Source organism: Stegostoma tigrinum, chromosome 34, assembly GCF_030684315.1.
Source record: "Stegostoma tigrinum isolate sSteTig4 chromosome 34, sSteTig4.hap1, whole genome shotgun sequence".
Taxonomy (NCBI): domain Eukaryota; kingdom Metazoa; phylum Chordata; class Chondrichthyes; order Orectolobiformes; family Stegostomatidae; genus Stegostoma; species Stegostoma tigrinum.
The window spans coordinates 22272147-22292146 of record NC_081387.1 but is presented as its reverse complement, the minus strand read 5'-3'; the positions used below and the strand labels follow the sequence as shown (position 1 = coordinate 22292146).

Sequence of the window (20000 nt, the reverse complement as noted above, 5' to 3'; positions counted from 1 at the left end):
TCACTCAGTAATACATCCCTCACTCAGCGATACATCCCTCACTCAGCGATACACTCCTCACTCAGCGATACATCCCTCACTCAGCGATACATCCCTCACTCAGTAATACATCCCTCACTCAGCGATACATCCCTCACTCAGCGATACAGCCCTCACTCAGCGATACATGCCTCACTCAGCGATACATGCCTCACTCAGTAATACATCCCTCACTCAGCGATACATCCCTCACTCAGCGGTACAGCCCTCACTCAGCGATACAGCTCTCACTCAGCGATACATGCCTCACTCAGTAATACATCCCTCACTCAGCGATACATCCCTCACTCAGTAATACATCCCTCACTTAGCGATACAGCCCTCACTCAGTAATACATCCCTCACTCAGCGATACATCCCTCACTCAGTTATACATCCCTCACTCCGTTATACATCCCTCACTCAGCGATACATCCCTCACTCAGCGATACACCCCTCACTCAGTAATACATTCCCGACTCAGCGATACATCCCTCACTCAGAAATACATCCCTCACTCAGTAATACATCCCTCACTCAGCGATACGTCCCTCACTCAGTAATACATCCCTCACTCAGCGATACACTCCTCACTCAGCGATACATCCCTCACTCAGTAATACATCCCTCACTCGCGATACATCCCTCACTCAGTAATACATCCTCGACTCAGCGATACATCCCTCATTCAGCGATACATCCCTCACTCAGTAATACATCCCTCACTCAGCGATACATCCCTCACTCAGTAATACATCCCTGACTCAGCGATACACCCCTCACTCAGCGATACACCCCTCACTCAGCGGTACACCCCTCACTCAGCGATACAGCCCTCACTCAGCGATACACCCCTCACTTAGCAATTTCCCTCCACTCTTCACTGTCCATGTCCATTAGCTGTCAGTTTTAAATATAAAAGGCTGATTATTCAAGTCTTTAAGTCAATTAAAGGATTTGATGGGTGTTTGAAGGGAAACTTTCTCCATTGATGAAGGCTTCCAGTACAAAGGGACATCATCTTAAAGTTAGAGACAGGCCATCAGGGGGATGTCAGGAAGAATTCCTCTGCTCTGTTGGGTGCAGGTTTACACACATTCATTCATAGTGCACAGAGAGAGTCCTTTTTAACACTAGTTATAAAGAAGTAAATACAAGGAATTCATGCCTTTTATATACATCTGTATTTCAAATTCCAAAGTTGTCTGTACACGAGCACATCAAAAACAGATGTCTCCCATCCCAGGTGCATCCTTCCTACACCCGACTAAAGTCTCTTCTCCTGTCATCACTCGGCTCTCCCTGATAGTTGTTTGTTTCAACCCAATCCCCCACTTCTGTCTCTGAACCAGTCAAATCTTTATCCTTTGTGGGCCTTTCTGGAAGGCTCCTGCTGCTTTTGGCCTTTGTCGTGTTCATTGATGAAATCCATTCTATTAATTTTACTCAGGGTACAACTGTTCAACCCTTACTGTCTCATTAGCTCTTATAGTTCCCCTTTTGGGTCCTTGGCCTGGGCTAGAGTAGCCAATACCAGGGCTTTGTCTAATTCCTTCACACTTGGTCATACATCAACACCGGCCAGGAGCTCAGCTGAGGACTGTAAAGGCACAGGGTCAGGCTGTCTGTAAAAGTTGGTCCTTTGCTGAAGATCCTGAATCAGCACCATGTGGTGCTCGATCATGCCATGTCCTGTGTGACCTCCTACTGAAATAAATCAGGGAAGTTCAGTATCAACTGGTTAATAACCCAAGCAGAGGAGATTATCCAAATCCATGGGTATGTCTGTATGTTCACTCTCCAATTCCACAGTTCCACTGACTGTTGTAAGGAAGGCTTTGAGTCAGTTGTTCCTGGACTGAATGCGTATCCCGTATACTCGCTGTGCCCCATCCCAGAATACGGCGAGGCATTCGGGGATGACAGAGGAGAACCGGCCCGTTACCTTTCCCACAGCTTAAACATTCAATGTTGTTCTTCATGTCGCTGAACCTGTTCGCCCTTAGCCACTCACTAGAGGTGGCAGCAGACTGAATGAGGCAATGATGGTAATGATTCCCTGCTATGTGGTATGTGTGTGGTTGATGTTGGCTGCATGCAGTTTCCATTGTACTATTCGCTGAAGCATTGCATCCACATCTTGCCTGCTGTGTTAGGTGAATCAGCTGACTGCACTGTATTGGAGTTGATTTTAATCCTGGGTCCATCGAGTTCGGACTAACCAGACGACACTATCTCTGCTGCGGATGGTTGTATATCTTACAGCAGTTTGTGGAGTGGGACTATTTCTACTGCTGTAGTGGTCCGGGGTTATTCCTGGGAAATGGATTGACGGGGGGTGGTGCTGGGAGGGTGGGGGGGGGGAGGTGCGTAGGTGGGGTGGGGAAGTGGTGGATGCTGGCGGTGTAGCATCCTCAGGCCGCTCCCCTTCCACGGTTTCTGACTCCACCACTCAACCTTCCCCCCCACCACAGCAAGTCCGACTGGATGGCACCGAGGTAAACCACAGATTGCGCCAGCTGCTGCCCAGCACCGGCTACACCGTCAAGCTGCACGCCTTGCGGGACAGTGAGAGGGCGACCGCCGTGACCACACACTTCAACACAGGTACATGGAGCGAATTTCCCATTGTCCCCCACCCATACCCCTACCCCTATCCCCAACTCCTACACCACCCCGTCCCCAAATCCCCTCCATCAACAGGCTTCTGTTTGTGGGCAACACAGGCACCACCCCCCCCCGCCCCCCCAGCCCCCCAGCCCCCCACCATCTCTCTCAGCGCGGAGAATTGTGGAATCCCTACAGTGTGAAAAGCATGCCATTCGGCCCATCGGCCAACATGGGGAAGAGCGCCCCACCCAGACCCACCTGTCGACCCTCTCCCCATAACCCCGTATTTTCCATGTCTAACCCACCTAATCTACACATCCCTGAACACTATGGGACAATTTAGCATGGCCAATCCACCTAGCCTGCACATCTTTGGACTGTGGGAGGAAACCGGAGCACCCGGAGGAAATCCATGCAGACACAGGGAGAATGTGCAAACTCCACACAGACAGTTTTCCAAGGGTGGAATCGAACCGGTGTCCCTGGGGCTGTGAGGCTGCAGTGCTAACCACTGAGCCACCGTGCTGCCAAAAAGAGGGTGGCACAGACGTTACCCTTCACCCGTAATGAATCTGACACAACACTGTGCCTTGCTCCTGAACAGTCAGACTCGCTGGGCGGGGGAGCAGGGGAAGGGGGTGCTGGAGTCACTTACGGCCCCCAGCTAGGTGAGGAAGGCAGCTTAACTCTGTCAGCGTGTCTCATTGGAGCAGACAGCGAATGTTTTACAGCAGCTTCTGGCTCCTTTTCACTGAAAATCACGTGATAAAGTAGCCTGTTCCCAAACTAGTCCCATTCCTGTTCCGGAGGGATTTGGAATTGCATTCTGTGGCTTGTTGTTTAACTATGAGTCCAATGGCTGTTTTAGCTTTGGTCCCCAAAGGACTTCACATTACATTGCATAAGCTCGGAATTTGTGCCCTATTCCCAGATTCTGGAATGTTCACCTTGTGCTTGTGCGCTCCCTGGGAGGGGGTGCTGTGCCCGCTGGTATTTTCCCTAATGCTGCGTGTGATTCCTCCTGTAGCTGGTGCACACATCCCATTCCCAAAGGATTGCGGAGAGGAGCTCAGTAATGGAAGGACAGAATCCAGCATCGTCACACTGTATCTGAACAGAGACAAAGACAAGCCAATCAAAGCTTACTGTGACATGGAGACCGATGGCGGGGGCTGGCTAGTAAGTACAGTGCTTGTACGGAGCACAGCCACTGATCCTGGGGCGGGTACTGGGGTTATTCCCGGGATAGCTTTCGGGACATTGGCAAGAGCCACTGAGCGAGGTGATGCCCTGGCAATGTGCAGTGCCAGTGTGACGCCCTTGTCAGGGTGTGCAGCAGAAGTTATGTGCCTTTCTCCCTGTGCATTCTGCTTCACCCAGGATCTCTGCAGTGACCCTGGGCCCGGGCTGGCTGGGCCTTCTCCATCAGTGAGAGAGTCACACAGCACGGAAACAGGCCCTTCGGTCCAACTCGTCCATGCTGACCAGACATCCCGTTCTGAACTAGTCCCATTTGCCAGCCTTTGGCCCATATCCCTTAAGCCCTTCCTATTCATGTCCCCATCCAGGCACCTTTTACATGCTGTAATTGTACCAGCCCCCACCACTCCCTCTGGCAGCTCATTCCATACACGCACCACCCTCTGTGTGAAAAAGTTGCCCCTTATGTCCCTTTTGAATCTTTACCCTCTCACATTAAACCTCTAGTTTTGGACCTCCCCGTCCCAGGGAAAAGACCTTGTCTATTCACCCCATCCTTGCCCCTCATGATTTTGTAAACTTCTATAATGTCACCCTGTCAGCACTGCCCTCCACCTCTATCACCCTGCGCACCCCTCCCGTCCCCCTCTAAAAACGCTGGGGATAATGTGTCTTCGTCCCTGGAGATAAATGTTCGGGACCACAGAGTGAAGGGCAGCGTCAGAATGAAGTCCTGTGGAGCTGGGCTTTCGGTACTCCTCCAACAGCAGGAACGTCGCAGCTGGGCACCTTTTCCTGCTTCTCCTGCTATTCGCACCCACCAGATGGGCACAGTAAATGCGGAGGAGACTGTGTGGGGATAGGACTGGGTGAAGCTCACCCAGAAAAACACTTCACCAAAAAGATGGCAAAACCCAGCCCTACATTCGAGCTGCTGGAACAGGATTGGTCGGGGGCAGAGTTTAAACAGGGGATCAAAGTGTTTGTACTGCCAGTGAATTAACATTCCCAATTCCAATCCCAATCTCAATCCCTATCCCGATCCACACAGTGAGCTCAGGAGATTCCCTCAGTTCGTCCTTCCAACCCCTCAGGAGCCAGGGGATTAGCATCCAAATTCATCAGTATTTTCCTGTTTCCCTCCTGGAAGGTTTTCCAGAGGAGAATGAACGGCAAGACCAAATTCATCAAGAACTGGAAGGCCTATGAGACAGGTTTTGGAGACTTGGCTGGGGAACACTGGCTGGGTAAGGGCAGCGGCGGGGGCGCGGGTACTGGCTGGGTAAGGGCAGCAGGAGCACTGGCTGGGTAAGGACAGAGGGGGAGCACTGGCTGGGTAAGGACAGAGGGAGAGCACTGGCTGGGTAAGGACGGGGGGAGCACTGGCTGGGTAAGGACAGAGGGGGAGCACTGACTGGGTAAGGACAGAGGGGGAGCACTGGCTGGGTAAGGACAGAGGGGGAGCACTGGCTGGGTAAGGACAGAGGGGGAGCACTGGCTGGGTAAGGACAGGGGGGAGCATTGGCTGGGTAAGGACAGAGGGGGAGCACTGACTGGGTAAGGACAGAGGGGGAGCACTGACTGGGTAAGGACAGAGGGGGAGCACTGGCTGGGTAAGGACAGGGGGGAGCACTGGCTGGGTAAGGACAGAGGGGGAGCACTGGCTGGGTAAGGACAGGGGGGAGCACTGGCTGGGTAAGGACAGAGGGGGAGCACTGACTGGGTAAGGACAGAGGGGGAGCACTGGCTGGGTAAGGACAGGGGGGAGCACTGGCTGGGTAAGGACAGAGGGGGAGCACTGGCTGGGTAAGGACAGGGGGGAGCATTGGCTGGGTAAGGACAGAGGGGGAGCACTGACTGGGTAAGGACAGAGGGGGAGCACTGGCTGGGTAAGGACAGAGGGGGAGCACTGACTGGGTAAGGACAGAGGGGGAGCACTGGCTGGGTAAGGACAAGGGGGAGCACTGGCTGGGTAAGGACGGGGGGAGCACTGGCTGGGTAAGGACAGGGGGGAGCACTGGCTGGGTAAGGACGGGGGGAGCACTGGCTGGGTAAGGACAGGGGGAACATTGGCTGGGTTAGGATGTGGGGGCAGCACTGGCTTGTTAAGGACGGGGGCAGCACTGGCTGGGTAAGGACGGGGGGAACACTGGTTGGGTAAGGACGGGGAGGGAACACTGGCTGGGTAAGGACAGGGGAACACTGACTGGCTACGGACAGAGGGCGAGCACTGGTTATGTAAGGACGGGGGGAAGCACTGGCTGGGTAAGGACGGGGGGGAGCACTGGCTGGGTAAGGACGGGGGAAGCACTGGCTGGGTAAGGACTGGGGGAACACTGGCTGGGTAAGGATCTGGAGGGAGCACTGGCTGGGTAAGAATGTGGGGGGAGCACTGGCTGGGTAAGGACTGGGGGAATACTGGCTGGGTATGGACGGGGGAAGCACTGGCTGGGTAAGGACGGGGCGAACATTGGCTGGGTAAGGATCTGGAGCGAGCACTGGCTGGGTAAGAATGTGGGGGGAGCACTGGCTGGGTAAGGACGGGGGGAACACTGGCTGGGTAAGGACGGGGAACACTGACTAGCTAAGGACAGAGGGCGAGCACTGGTTAGGTAAGGACGGCAGCAGCACTGGCTGGGTAAGGACGGGGGGAACACTGGCTGGGTAAGGTTGGGGGAAGCACTGGCTGGGTAAGGACGGGGAGGGAACACTGGCTGGGTAAGGACGGGGAACACTGACTAGCTAAGGACAGAGGGCGAGCACTGGTTAGGTAAGGACGGCAGCAGCACTGGCTGGGTAAGGACGGGGGGAACACTGGCTGGGTAAGGTTGGGGGAAGCACTGGCTGGGTAAGGACGGGGGGGAGCACTGGCTGGGTAAGGACGGGGAACACTGGCTGGGTACGGACGGGGAGGGAACACTGGCTGGGTAAGGACGGCGGGGGAGCACTGTCTGGGTAAGGACTGGGGGAACACTGGCTGGGTAAGGACGGGGAGGGAACACTGGCTGGGTAAGGACGGGGGAAGCACTGGCTGGGTAAGGACGGGGTGAACAGTGGCTGGGTAAGGATCTGGAGGGAGCACTGGCTGGGTAGGAATGTGGGGGGAGCACTGGCTGGGTAAGGACGGGGGAACATTGGCTGGGTAAAGATGGGAGGAGCACTGCCTGGGTAAGGGTGGGGGGAATCACTGGCTGGGTGAGGGCGGGGGGAACACTGGCTGGGTAAGGGCGGGGGGGAGCACTGTCTGGGTAAGGACGGGGGGAACATTGGCTGGGTATGGATGGGGGGTAGCACTGGCTGGGTAAGGACAGGGGGAGCACTGGCTGGGTAAGGACAGGGGGAGCACTGGCTGGGTAAGGACAGGGGGAGCACTGGCTGGGTAAGGATGTGTGGGGGAGCACTGGCTGATTGAGGACGAGGGAACATTAGGTAAGCACTGGCAGGGTGAGGACTGGCGAATACTGCGGCCCACTGGCTGTGTGAGGACCACGGAATATTAGGACAGCACTGGCTGGGGTCAGGAATGGATTTGGGGGGGAGAATGACGCTGGAGGTACGTGGGGCTGAGGTGAGGGTGAAAGGGGTGGAACTATAAAGGTTTGTCAGAGTAAGGTGAGTGTAGGGTGGGGATGGGAGGGTGAGGGGAGGGAGGGAACAGGAGGGTGAGGGTCAGGAGGGTGAGGATACAAAGGTTGCAAGGGTGAGGGTAGGGTGGGGATGGGAGGGTGAGGGGAGGGAGGGAACAGGAGGGTGAGGGTCAGGAGGGTGAGGATACAGAGGTTGCAAGGGTGAGGGTTGGGTGGGGATGGGAGGGTGAGGGGAGGGAGGGAACAGGAGGGTGAGGATACAGAGGTTGCAAGGGTGAGGGTTGGGTGGGGATGGGAGGGTGAGGGCCAGGAGAGTGAGGGCAGGGAGGATCAGGAGGGTGAGGGTTGGGACGGTGTGGGTAGGGATGATTGGGATGGTGAGGGTTAGGACTGTTGGGAGGGTGAGGGTAGGGAGGATTGAGAGGGTGAGGGTTGGGAGTGTTGGGAGGGTAAGAGTAGGGAAGATCGGGAGGGTGAGGGTTGGGAGAGTGAGGGTAGGGAGGGTTGGGAGGGTGAGGGTTGGGAGAGTGAGGGTAGGGAGGGTTGGGAGGGTGAGGGTTGGGTGGGTGAGGGGGGAGAGGATTGGGAGGATGAGGATTTGAAGGGGATGGGAGGGTGAGGGTTGGGAGGGTGTGGGTTAGGACTGTTGGGAGGGCGAGGGTAGGGAGGATTGGGAGGGTGAGGGTTGGGAGGGTGTGGGTAGGGAGGATCGGGAGGGTGAGGGTTAGGACTGTTGGGAGGGCGAGGGTAGGGAGGATTGGGAGGGTGAGGGTTGGGAGGGTGTGGGTAGGGAGGATTGGGAGGGTGAGGGTTAGGACTGTTGGGAGGGCGAGGTTAGGGAGGATTGGGAGGGTGAGGGTTGGGAGTGTTGGGAGGGTAAGAGTAGGGAAGATCGGGAGGGTGAGGGTTGGGAGAGTGAGGTTAGGGAGGATTGGGAGGGTGAGGGTTCGGTGGGTGAGGGGGGAGAGGATTGGGAGGATGAGGATTTGAAGGGGATGGGAGGGTGAGGGTTGGGAGGGTGTGGGTAGGGAGGGTTGGGAGGCTGAGGGTTAGGACTGTTGGGAAGGCGAGGGTAGGGAGGATTGGGAGGGTGAGGGTAGGGAGGGTTGGGAGGGTGAGAGTAGGGAGGGTGAGGGTAGGGATGGTCGGGAGGGTGAGGGGGGAACGGGTGGAAGTGCGGTGGAGAGGAAGATCGGGAATGGGGAGGGGTGTGAATCAGGACTGCAATGGTGGCAGGAGCCGATAGAGTACTGATCGGTGGCTAACTGTGACGTCTATGTGTGTGTGTGCTGCAGGGCTGAAAAAACTTCACCAGCTCACAGCACAGCAACATTACGAACTCCGTGTGGATCTGAGGAGCGGCCAGGAATCGGCCTACGCTACCTACGATAACTTTGTGGTGGAGGGCCCAGCCCAGAGATACAAACTGAGATTGGGGAAATATTCTGGGAATGCCGGTGAGTGAGAGAGTGCTGCAAGCCTCCCTAACCGGTTCTTCCTCTCACCCATCCCTTCCTCCCACCCCAAGCCGCACCCCCCACTACCTACTAACCTCATCCCACCTCCTTGACCTGTCCGTCTTCCCTGGACTGACCTATCCCCTCCCTACCTCCCCACCTACACTCTCTCCACCTATCTTCTTTACTCTCCATCTTCGGTCCGCCTCCCCCTCTCTCCCTATTTATTCCAGTCCCCTCCCCCCCTCCCCCTCTCTGATGAAGGGTCTAGGCCCGAAACGTCAGCTTTTGTGCTCCTGAGATGCTGCTTGGCCTGCTGTGTTCATCCAGCCTCACATTTTATTATCTTATGAAGGAAAATATTCCCAGCTCCTTGTGGTGCTGTATTCATTCCTCTCTCCTTCCCTGTTACATACCTCACTGTAATAACAGGAGGATCAAGGATGGACAGCGCTCCGTGTGTAACACTGTCTGTGATGGCCTGTGTGACACTGTCCATGGCGTCTGTGATGGGCTGAGTGACACTGTCCATGGCGTCTGTGATGGGCTGAGTGACACTGTCCATGGCGTCTGTGATGGGCTGAGTGTGCCTGGGAACCCCCCACCCATCTGTCTCTCTTCCACCTTTCCTTGGAAAACTTTCCATCTTGTCTAAGCGCTTTGCGGCCCTGTGTCCATGGTAACTGGGCAATAGGCCAGGCAGGTATTCGATTTCATAACAACCCCTTTTACACGGCATTCTGTCTCATCTTAAGTTCTGAGAGTTTCAGACATGAACAACCTTATGGTAACGATCTCTGAATCACTGCGGTAAGTGAGTGAAGCCGGTGTTTACTTTTATCCAGGGAACTCACTCTCCTACCATCACGGCAGTAACTTCACCACTGTGGACGCAGACAATGATGAGGCCCTCACTAACTGTGCTGTATCTTATCGGGGAGGCTGGTGGTATAAAAACTGTCATCGTGTTAATCTCAACGGAGAGTATGGAAACAACAGAGACCATCAGGTCAGATTCTCACCCTCTATCTCTCTCTCTCTCCCATTCTATCGCTCACTCTCACTCTCCACCTCATGCTCTCTCTCTCTCTCTCTCTCACACCCACTGACTCACTGAGAGCTTGCTCTCTGTCACTGACACACAGTCACTCTCTCTCCCTCAGTCTCTCTCTCACGTGGCTGGGGTTGCACACACTCAATCTCACCAACTCACTCTGTCTCTCACTTGCTTACTGTCACTCACTTTTATTCACCCTCACTCGCTTTGACTCTCTCACTCTCTGTTACTCACTGACACTCACTCTCACTCATTCACTTGCTGAATCGCACTCGTTCTCTCACTCAGTCACTCTCACCATCACTCACTTTCACCGTCGCTCACTCACTGTCACCGTCACTCACTCTCACTGACTGTCACTCTCACTGTCACTCACTCTCACTGACTCACTCACTCTCACCGTCACTCACTCTCACTGACTCACGCTCACTGACTCTCACGCTCACTGACTCTCACTCTCACCATCACTCACACTCACCGTCACTCATTCTCACTGTCACTCATTCTCACTGTCACTCACTCTCACCGTCACTCAGTCACACTGACACTCAGTCTCACTGACTCACTCTCACTGACTCACAATCTCACCGTCACTCACTCTCACTGACACTCACTCTCACCTACACTCTCACTGTAACTCACTCTCACTGTCACTCACTCACTCTCTGTCAGTCACTCTGACCATTACTCACTCTCACTGACTGTCACTGTCACTGTCACTCACTCTCACTGACTCACGCTCACCGTCACTCACTCTCACTGACTCACGCTCACCGTCACTCACTCTCACTGACTCACGCTCACCGTCACTCACTCTCACCGTCACTCAATCTCACCGTCACTCACTCTCACCATCACTCACTCTCACTGTCACTCACTCTCACTGACTCACTCACTCTCACTGACTCACTCACTCTCACCGTCACTCACTCACTCTCACCGTCACTCACTCTCACTGACTCTCACTCTCATTGACTCACTCACTCTCACTGTCACTCACTCTCACTGATTCACTCACTCTTACATCACTCACTCTCACCGTCACTCACTCTTACTGTCACTCACTCCCACTCTCTCTCACTCTCGCCGTCACTCCCTCTCACCGGCACTCACTCTCACTGACTCACTCTCACTGACTCACTCACTCTCCCCATCACTCACTCTCCCTGTCACTCACTCTTCCCGTCACTCACTCTCGCCCTCACACTCTCACCATTACTCACTCTCACTGACTGTCACTGTCACTGTCACTCACTCTCACTGACTCACTCTCACCGTCACTCACTCTCACTGACTCACGCTCACCGTCATTCACTCTCACCGTCACTCACTCTCACTGACTCACACTCACTGTCACTCACTCACTCTCACTGTCACTCACTCACTCTCGCCGTCACTCACTCACTCACGCCGTCACTCTCCCTGTCACACAGTCACTTGCTCTCCCCTGATTCTCTCACTGATTCTTACTGTCCTCTGTCACTCTTGGTCTCCCTCAGCCCCTCCATTGCCCTCTGGTACACCCTGGGATGCTGAGTAATTGCTGGTTGTAATGGCAGAATGATGACAGTCCTTGATACCGACTGACTTTCCCCTCTGCAGGGTGTGAACTGGTTCAGCTGGAAAGGCTTCGAGTTCTCCATACCCTTCACTGAGATGAAGATCAGGCCTCATAAGGTTGTCAGGACCATCAGGAAAGAGTGAGGATGTGGGGAAGGCACCTCCAATGGACAATTCTAAAGCTCGCAGCTAATTCTTCTGCCCGGACTTTCCGACGTTACTGCGGTCGGCATGAAGCCTACGATTTTTTTTAAGCCTCCGTTCCTGTTCTGCTGGGATCTGGGCCGTACGACCTTTGACCCCATCAACAACAAGATCAATACCACCGTATGGCCTCTCACTCGCTGGCTTGGGATTGTGCAGTTCCAAAATTATTCACCCAAATTAAAAATAGAGTTAAGCAAAAGAAAGAATGGGGTGTGGGGACGTTGGGGTGGGGAGCCTCCAAAAAAGTCTCAAGACTATAGGTGGCGCTGTTTTCTGATCACCAGCCTCTTGTATCTCTGCTGCTTTATAGTATATGAGTGCTCGGGTCAATCTATTAATACCAAAAACTGCCCCCATTGCATTTTAAAGAGATTTAACTTGATGAATTTTGTTTGAAGTTATTTTGTATGTTTTTTTCTCCTGTTATTTTGAAATACATTTGTTGTGCCTTTTCTAATCCCTGTGGTGGCCTGTCTGTCTGCTTCAGCTTCATCTTTTGAGTGTCCCTTCGGAGGGAAATAGGCCGTGGGTGGATCCAGGATGGTGGGATTTCCAACCAGACTCCTTAGGAGATTGGGGCATGAGAAAGAGCCACTTTGCAAATCTGTTCTAGTCACCCCCTTGGGCCTCTGCATTACCCATCCCGAGAGTTAGTCAATGCACCAGTCTAACCCACCATCCAATGGCTTTGTCTCTCTTCCCTGGATCCAAATCCATTACATGCATCCGTCCTGTAACTCTTAATATCTCAGCAAAGGAAGTCATTTTGACCAGAATTCTGAGACTATACATTGATACCCTGCCATACCGGTTTAAACCACAGTTTTTTTCCGAGGGTGCGGAAACATTTTATTCCCGCAATCTTTTTGTTGTGACTGAACTGCCACTTAGCGCACCCCTCCCCACTCCCTTATCATGAGGAACTTCACTCCTGGATGAGAGAATCCCCCTTCAACCTTGGGGAGGACTGCGGAGGCTGGGCATGTTTAAGGAAAGTTTGACAAATTTCTGATGACCATTGGCGGACGGGGGTTAGAGAGGGTAGAAGGGATGGAAGTGTTCAATCAGATGTGATGGTATTGAAGAGCAGGGCAGGCTCAATAGGCTGAATGGCAGTGAGTGAGGTGAATGATCCTGAATGTAACAGTCCTGATATCTTTCTGAAGTTTATTGAAGCGGTGATGACCAGCTGCTGCTTTGATCTGAGTCGTGGGTAAAAGGGTCAAGGTGGTGCTCTGCAGAGATGTGACCCCTGCTCTCTGTGCCCTGTTGGCACACTCCCTCAGGGGGATGGGGGGCGCGGGGGTGTACACTTGTACTCGGTGGGCATGTATGGTTTCTTGAAGCCATTCCAGAGTGGCCTGCACAGCACAAAACTCCTGCACTGACCCTATTCATACAAAATGACTAATCAGTGCTCAGTTGGTCACTGACTATCAGTCAGATCCCAAACATCTCCTTTAGAATTAGTTCTGAGACCTTGCTCAGGGGGATGGGAAAAGGTAAGGACTGAAGAAATCAGAGAATGAACTTTGACTGAGGAGATCTGAAGATTTGGAAATTTTGACTCGATGAGACTCTCACTCGCTGGTGCTGATATTAGAGAGGAATCTTTGTGATCTTACACGGAGTGTGGGTTGATGCTGACTAAGACTAGAATTTATTGACTTTGAGAAGGCGGTAGTGAGCTGCCTTCCTGATCTGCAGCAATGCATGGGGAGTAGGGAACCCCACAGCGCTCTCAGGGAGGGAGCTTCCGGATTTTAACTCAGTGACATTGAACAAACAATGACAGGCTGGGTGGTTTGGAAAGGAACTGGAAGGTGATGGCGTTCCTGTCTGTCTGCTATTCTTACCCCTTCCGACGGTAGAGGGAGGAGGTGTGGGAAAGTGTTTTTGATGGAGCATTGGTGAGCAACTGCAGGGCATCTTACTGAATGTACACACTGCTGCGACTGAGCATCACTGATGGAGGGAGTAAAAACTGAAGAGGCTGAATGTGATGCCGATAAATCAGGTTCAGGTGCTGTGTCTCCCATAGCGGGATCTCTCTGGGAAGGGTCTGCTTACCTGGGAACAGTCTCCTAAGGGCGCTCTGCCTTGCTGGAGCTGCCATGTTAAACCATGGGCAGTCCCTTCCCTGTGACTGAATCACGTCTTTCCATTCTGAGGAAGAACAAGGGAGTTATTGCTGGTGTTCTGGTCAATACTCATCCCTCAGCTACTGAAGACATTATCTGATCATATAGTCAGGAGACGTTACAGCACACATCATGTCCAAACCAGTGATCAAAGCCTCTGTCTATTGTCATCCCAGTTTCCAGCACGGGACCCTGTAGCTTTCCTATCTTGGCATTTCAAGAGCGTATCTAAATATTTAACAGTCATACAACATGGAAACAGACCCTTCAGTCCCACCAGTCCATGCCAAGCATAATCCCAAACTAGTCCCAGCTGCCTGCTCCTGCCCCATATCCCCCCAAACCTTTCCTATTCATGTACTTATCCAAATGTTTTTCAAATGTTGTAATTGCACCCACATCCTCTGCTTCATCACATGAACTGCCCCCTGTGTAAAAAGAATTGCCTCAGTTTTTTTAAAATCTCTCTCCTCTCACCTTAAAAGGTGTCCCTGAGTCTTCAAAGCCCCTATCCTCGGGAAAAAGAGACCTACCATTAACTCTATCAGTGCCCCTCATGATTTTATACAGTCACCCTCTCAATCTCCTGGGCTCCAGTGAAATGAGTCCCAGCCTAATGCCTTGATGGTTACAGCCTCTGCCATTCCTTTCAGACACTGAGTTCCAGATACTCACTACTCTGAATGAAAACATTTCTCCTCAAATTCCCTTTTAAGCCTCTTGTTCCTTGGCTTAAAACTGCAGCCCGTGGTTATTGACCCCAGTACAAAGGGGAAATGTTTCTCCCTGTCCTGTAATGTTGTACACCTCAGTTAGGCCTCCCTTCTCTGCGCTAAATAAAACAGCCTGAACTTGTCCAGCCTCTGTCCATAATGAAAATACCTCACCCCAGGCAGTTCCCTCTGTGCCCCCTTCACTGCAATCACATCCTTCCCAAAATGTGGGGTCCGGCACACAGTGCTCCAGCACTCATTAATGTTACGCAGTGCTCCGTTATTATCAAATGCCATGGTCACATGGGATCTTGCTGTGCACACATTGGCTGCTGTGTTGCCTACAGCACAGTGGGCAGCTACGCTTTGAAAGTTCTCCATAAGCTGCCTGATGTGAGGTTTTGGGAAGCACTTTATGGGATGTAAGGGTCTCAATATGGCCAGGATACAGGTTATTGAGTTTAGTGAGGTGTTAACTCTCCCAGGGATTCGCGGTTAAATCTAAAGCAACCTCTAAACTCATCCTCACTGTTGATGCCAACACGTTATCAAAAGAAGATCCTTCAGCTCTGTCGTGATATGAAATATTCTGTGCATTCCATTTATTTGTTGATATTTCATTACATTTAATCCTGCTCTGTGTCACAGAGCCTCACCCTCAGCCCGACTCCATCTTCAAAAGACCATCTCTGCCCCCAGCATTCTCCCGGCTAGAGAGACAGAAGGCAAGAGAGAGGGAGGAAGGACAGAGAGATCTGAGCGAGGGCTAATTACTTCCCAAACCGGAACCCAATGCCTCCTTTATTGCGAGTGAATGACTGCAGTCGGCCGGCGATGGAGGTGAGAGACTGGGTGTCTTGACTCTCGCTTTCTAAGCCTCTGGGATCCAGGGTGTTGCTGTAGGTTGCCTCCTGCTCCTTGTTATACTCATGGTCAGTCAGAGGCACGTTGACACACTCGACACCCTGTCCCTGGCTGTCCAGAACCCACTTCTTGAGAACCCTCCGGCTCTCGAGGTGCTGTCCCTTCAGACGGCCCAGGAGCATGTCTAGGTGTTGCTGAGATACCAGCTCGGAGAGCCAAGCTTGCAGGTTCGATTGGTGATCCTTCGTTACTCCAGCTGTGAAGCTCTGCAAATGTACAGATGCTTGAGCAGTGACCAGTGCGAGCAGGTACAGGGCCGGCATCTGAAGGAACATCTAGGAGACAGAGAAACACAGATTTAACCAATGGATAGCTGTAACTATCACATCAAGCTGCCTAAAAGACTATTTCAACTTCTGACTGATTGGATTTATAAAACCAGCCAGATTCCTGGATTAGATTCCAAACCGTAGCCCACTCCAAGGGGATATGCTCTATTCTACATGGAAAACCACCAAAGCTCACCACTGCTTTCTAATCTATAACTCACCCCATGTTCTCTATTGTTCATCAGGCCAAATATCCGCAATAACAAATATACACACAACCTGAACCCACACTCAGGCTATACTCAAACACACACACACACACAAACACACACACACACACACACACACAAACACACACACACACACACACACACACACACACACACACACACACACACACACACACACACACACACACACACAGACACACAGACTGAGTCGACATATAAACACAGACCAAATCTACATGTTACCTATATCTACACACACTGAACCTGCACCGATATCCTGGATCTACATTCACACACGATATCGCTACATATGGGTAGACTCTACACACACACTGAATTTACATTCTTGCAGCTTCTTGTACCTACCGTCAGACTCTAATTATATACTCAGGCACTAAACCTAAACGTACACAGAATCTCTCCACTTGCAGAATTGCCTTTCAGACCCTATAGCTGCACTCAAACTCTGGATCCACACTTGGATCCTGTACCTACACACGCTGAATCATAGAATTGCTACAGTGCAGAAAGAGGCCATTTGGCCCATCGAGTCTGCACCCACACTTTGAAGTCATTCCACCCAGGCCCAGCACCTCACTCTTTCCCCACATTCAACAGGGTTCATCACTTAGCGTACACATCTGGGGACTCTATGGGCAATATAGCGTGGTTAATCCACCCAAACTGGACTGTGGGAGAACACCGGGGCACCTGCAGGAAACCAACACAGGCACAGGGAGAATGTGTAAACCCCACACAGACAGTCAGCTGATGATGGAATTGTACCAGGGTCCCCAAGACACCTCCAGCCAATTCCTGTATCTACACTCACACTGAACCTCCAGCCAATTCCTGCATCTACGCTCACACTGAACCTCCAGCCAATTCCTGTATCTACACTCACACTGAACCTACAGTCAGTTCCTGTATCTATACACACACTGAATCTACAGCCAGTTCCTCTCTCTACTCTCACACTGAATACACACACACACACACACAATGCCAATACTCAGTGAGCATGATTTCTGCATTTATAGTTGCGCTGAACCTCTTGTTGTCCTCTTGGAACTCGTGTTCAATCTCCTGTAATCCTTGGGTTCTGCACAGCTCACTATCTCAAGGGCCATTTGTCAGGACTTGTTGCCCACAGCTCAGAGCTCAGGCTGTGTGATCAGCGAGGAGAGGATCTATTCGGATCGCAGGACTGCATCAGAATTGGGGTCAGTGGCACCGATGGAGATTGAAAACTCACTGTGCTGAGTCCAGCTCCTTTGGCAATGTTTCGATTCTAGCTCCTTCTTTCTCTGAGCTGCAGTGTGTCTCACGAACCCTGATGCCATTCCCATCCTATATATGCCCAGAGTCTGTGTAACTGCCTCCCAAAGAAATTCTTCTCTGAAGTTCAGGAATGCCAGCAGGAAATTTAAGTGCAGTCAACCTTTCACGAGGGTGCATTCTTGTCACTGGGATACTTCAGCAAGTTATCCCCATTTACAAGGAGCTGCCTGTCAGGCCAATTATTTCATTGTGTATAAATTACACTGAATGACTCACTGCTGCCTTTAATATGTTTCTTTCCTGGCAAATACATTCTTAAGCTCCTTCACATCACTGTAGAAACATAATGAAGCCATAAAGTGTAGCTGAAATGAATTAGAGTCCAAATTGTTTCTGCTGCCAGAAAGATTTGCCTTTATCAATCTGACCTCAGAGGTCAAGGATCGGACCATCCCATCATGCAGCAGGATGCACAATGGTTCGAGGACCTCGTCGACTGTGTGGGATGGAGTCAACTTCCCTTCTCCACTGTTGGAGCCAGTCCCTCTATCCTTGCGAGAAAAGGAACCCTCATTTGCGACCAGGACCAGGTCATCCTACCTGGTTGAGTACACCACTCACAGACAGGTGTATTTCAGACGGTAGGTGGCATCTTGGCCTTCATCGCAGCACTGACTCTTGGTGTCATTGTGCAGGGATTGGTGAGGCCAGGAGTACTGACACATTTAAGCAATATTCTTCTCTCGGAGGGAGTGCGGTCATTAGATTGCTTCCTGGGATGTAGACATTCCCACAGAAGAATACTCAAACTTTATATCCATGTATTCCTTCCATGTGCAGCCGACAAAAGGCAGGGAGCCAACTTGGAGTTTAATTAAGCAAACGCTTCTTTATTTTAACTCTTTAAGTACCTACACTCAGTATAAAGCAAACATTCCTTGCAACATTACCTTCTTGTTTTATGTAACAACTTCAAGTTTAACTCCCTTCATTTGACCTCACTTTACCTGAGCTTCAACTTAACCCACATTGAACCCTAACTCTCACTTTGACTCGGTAAGTATGGCTTGAATCAAATACTATGCCAATCTGAGTCAAATGGCCAGTTGTATTCTCCATATAGGCCTGGCCTCAAATGTTCTTTGTTCTGACTGAAAGTAACTTCAGGACACATGCTTTTCCAATGTGGCGTGGAGGCTTCTTCTCTTCTGAAAGAAATTCCTTCAGCCCGCTAACCTATATCCCAAAAATGCGCTTGGTTTTTCGAAAGCTTTCTGGCACGCAGCCATTAAATGGACAAACCCTGATCACATTTTTCGATCCAAACTGATGGACTTTCACTGGTTAATAAGAACTCCCTACTATTAAACAGCCATATTCTGTACTCCCAGATACGGTAGGATGGTGCCGGTAGAGATCTAGTCAGTCATATGACACCCTGTCACATGACACTTGCCTTATGTGGTCAGCACAGGAACCTGAAAGTCCCAATATGCAATTTTTTTTAACACAGACGAAGGTTTGTGTGTGCAAGTTGTCGATGAGAGTGCAGATACAATGTTTAAAAGACATTTAGATAAGGACAAGAATAAGAAATGTTTGGTGGCTTATGGGTCAAGCCCAGGCAGATGGGACTAGTTTAGTTTTGGATTATGATCGGCAGGGAATGGCTGGGCCGAAGGGTCTGCCTTCATGCTGTTTGACTCTATGTCCTGGCTGCGTTTTTAACTGAGGTCAGAGTTTTAACTAGCTGGACCAAAAATTCCCAGCATGCTTGACTGTAGCTCTTAATCAGCCTTGTAAGCAGATCTGCTGCTGGTCACCTGACAATGAGCTCCCCCTAAATGACAGGTCTACATCCTCTGGAGAATGCTGAGAAATGATCTTACTGAAAGCCATAGGATTCGGAGAGCACAGGGCAGGGCAGAATTGGGACAGGGTGTTACACCACCCCACATTCCTTTGGACTGGAAAATCAGGAGGAGGCTGTGGTATCAGGTTAAGGTGCCCACCTTTGTCAGACTGAGAGTGGGAGAAAGTCTTCCCCCGGGACAATTCTGAATATCTGGACAGCAGTGGGTGTTCAGCCATTGAGTACATCTCAGATTAAGAGTGAACTACTGCTGGGCACAAAGCAACTCGAGGGAGATGGGGATTGGGCAGCAAAATATGGAATAGATCAAAGATTGCACTGATTGGCAGAATGGGTTTGGGGGCTCGAACACACAACTGTTACTCCTTTTCTTTAAAGCTCTTTTAGAAACAGGGGGGAAATGAGTTAGCCCCATTCAGTTTGGGTCGTTGCAAGTCTGTAGCTCAATGTGCCTTGCCCCACCGCAATACCATCATCTGTAGCCCCTTGGTCTAATGAAAAACTGGCAGGTTTGAAATTTCCATGTGACTGTTTAAGCTTAAGTCATCTTTTGAGTTAGTGAGCATTGCATTTCCCTTTGTGAGGAAGTGACATTTTCCCAGGAAAGGCCAAAAGCTAATGTAGTGCTCATGCTCTCCTGTGACAGTCTTTTGTAACTCTGATTGTCACAGAGAAAGCTACGTGAGGAATCCTGATACTTCTTTGAGTGCCTATTTTGCAGCTCACTGTATCATCTCTGACTCAGGCATAGATTTAATGTAAATTTGTAAAGGAGAGGCGGGGGGGGAGGGTGCGCTGGTTTCAGTGCTGGAGAACACTGCCCCACTGTTTGGCATCCTGTATTAGCTCAGTGTAACTGGAGGTCAGGAATAT

At 51.4% G+C, this 20000-nt stretch overlaps 1 protein-coding gene across 17 annotated transcripts in view; it reads left to right on the top strand.

The window, feature by feature from the left end:
• The window catches only part of LOC125446327 (tenascin-X-like), a 167297-nt gene extending 155158 nt beyond the window's left edge, over nt 1-12139 (top strand). For all 17 annotated transcript variants that reach the window (XM_059639465.1, XM_059639457.1, XM_059639462.1 and 14 more), the window contains 6 exons: nt 2493-2625; nt 3656-3807; nt 4979-5075; nt 8711-8872; nt 9718-9881; nt 11532-12139. In XM_059639465.1, the coding sequence (XP_059495448.1) occupies nt 2493-2625; nt 3656-3807; nt 4979-5075; nt 8711-8872; nt 9718-9881; nt 11532-11633 (810 nt within the window). In that variant the 3' untranslated portion in view covers nt 11634-12139. The remainder of the gene's footprint in view (nt 1-2492; nt 2626-3655; nt 3808-4978; nt 5076-8710; nt 8873-9717; nt 9882-11531) is intronic.
• The last annotated feature ends 7861 nt before the right edge of the window (nt 12140-20000 follow it).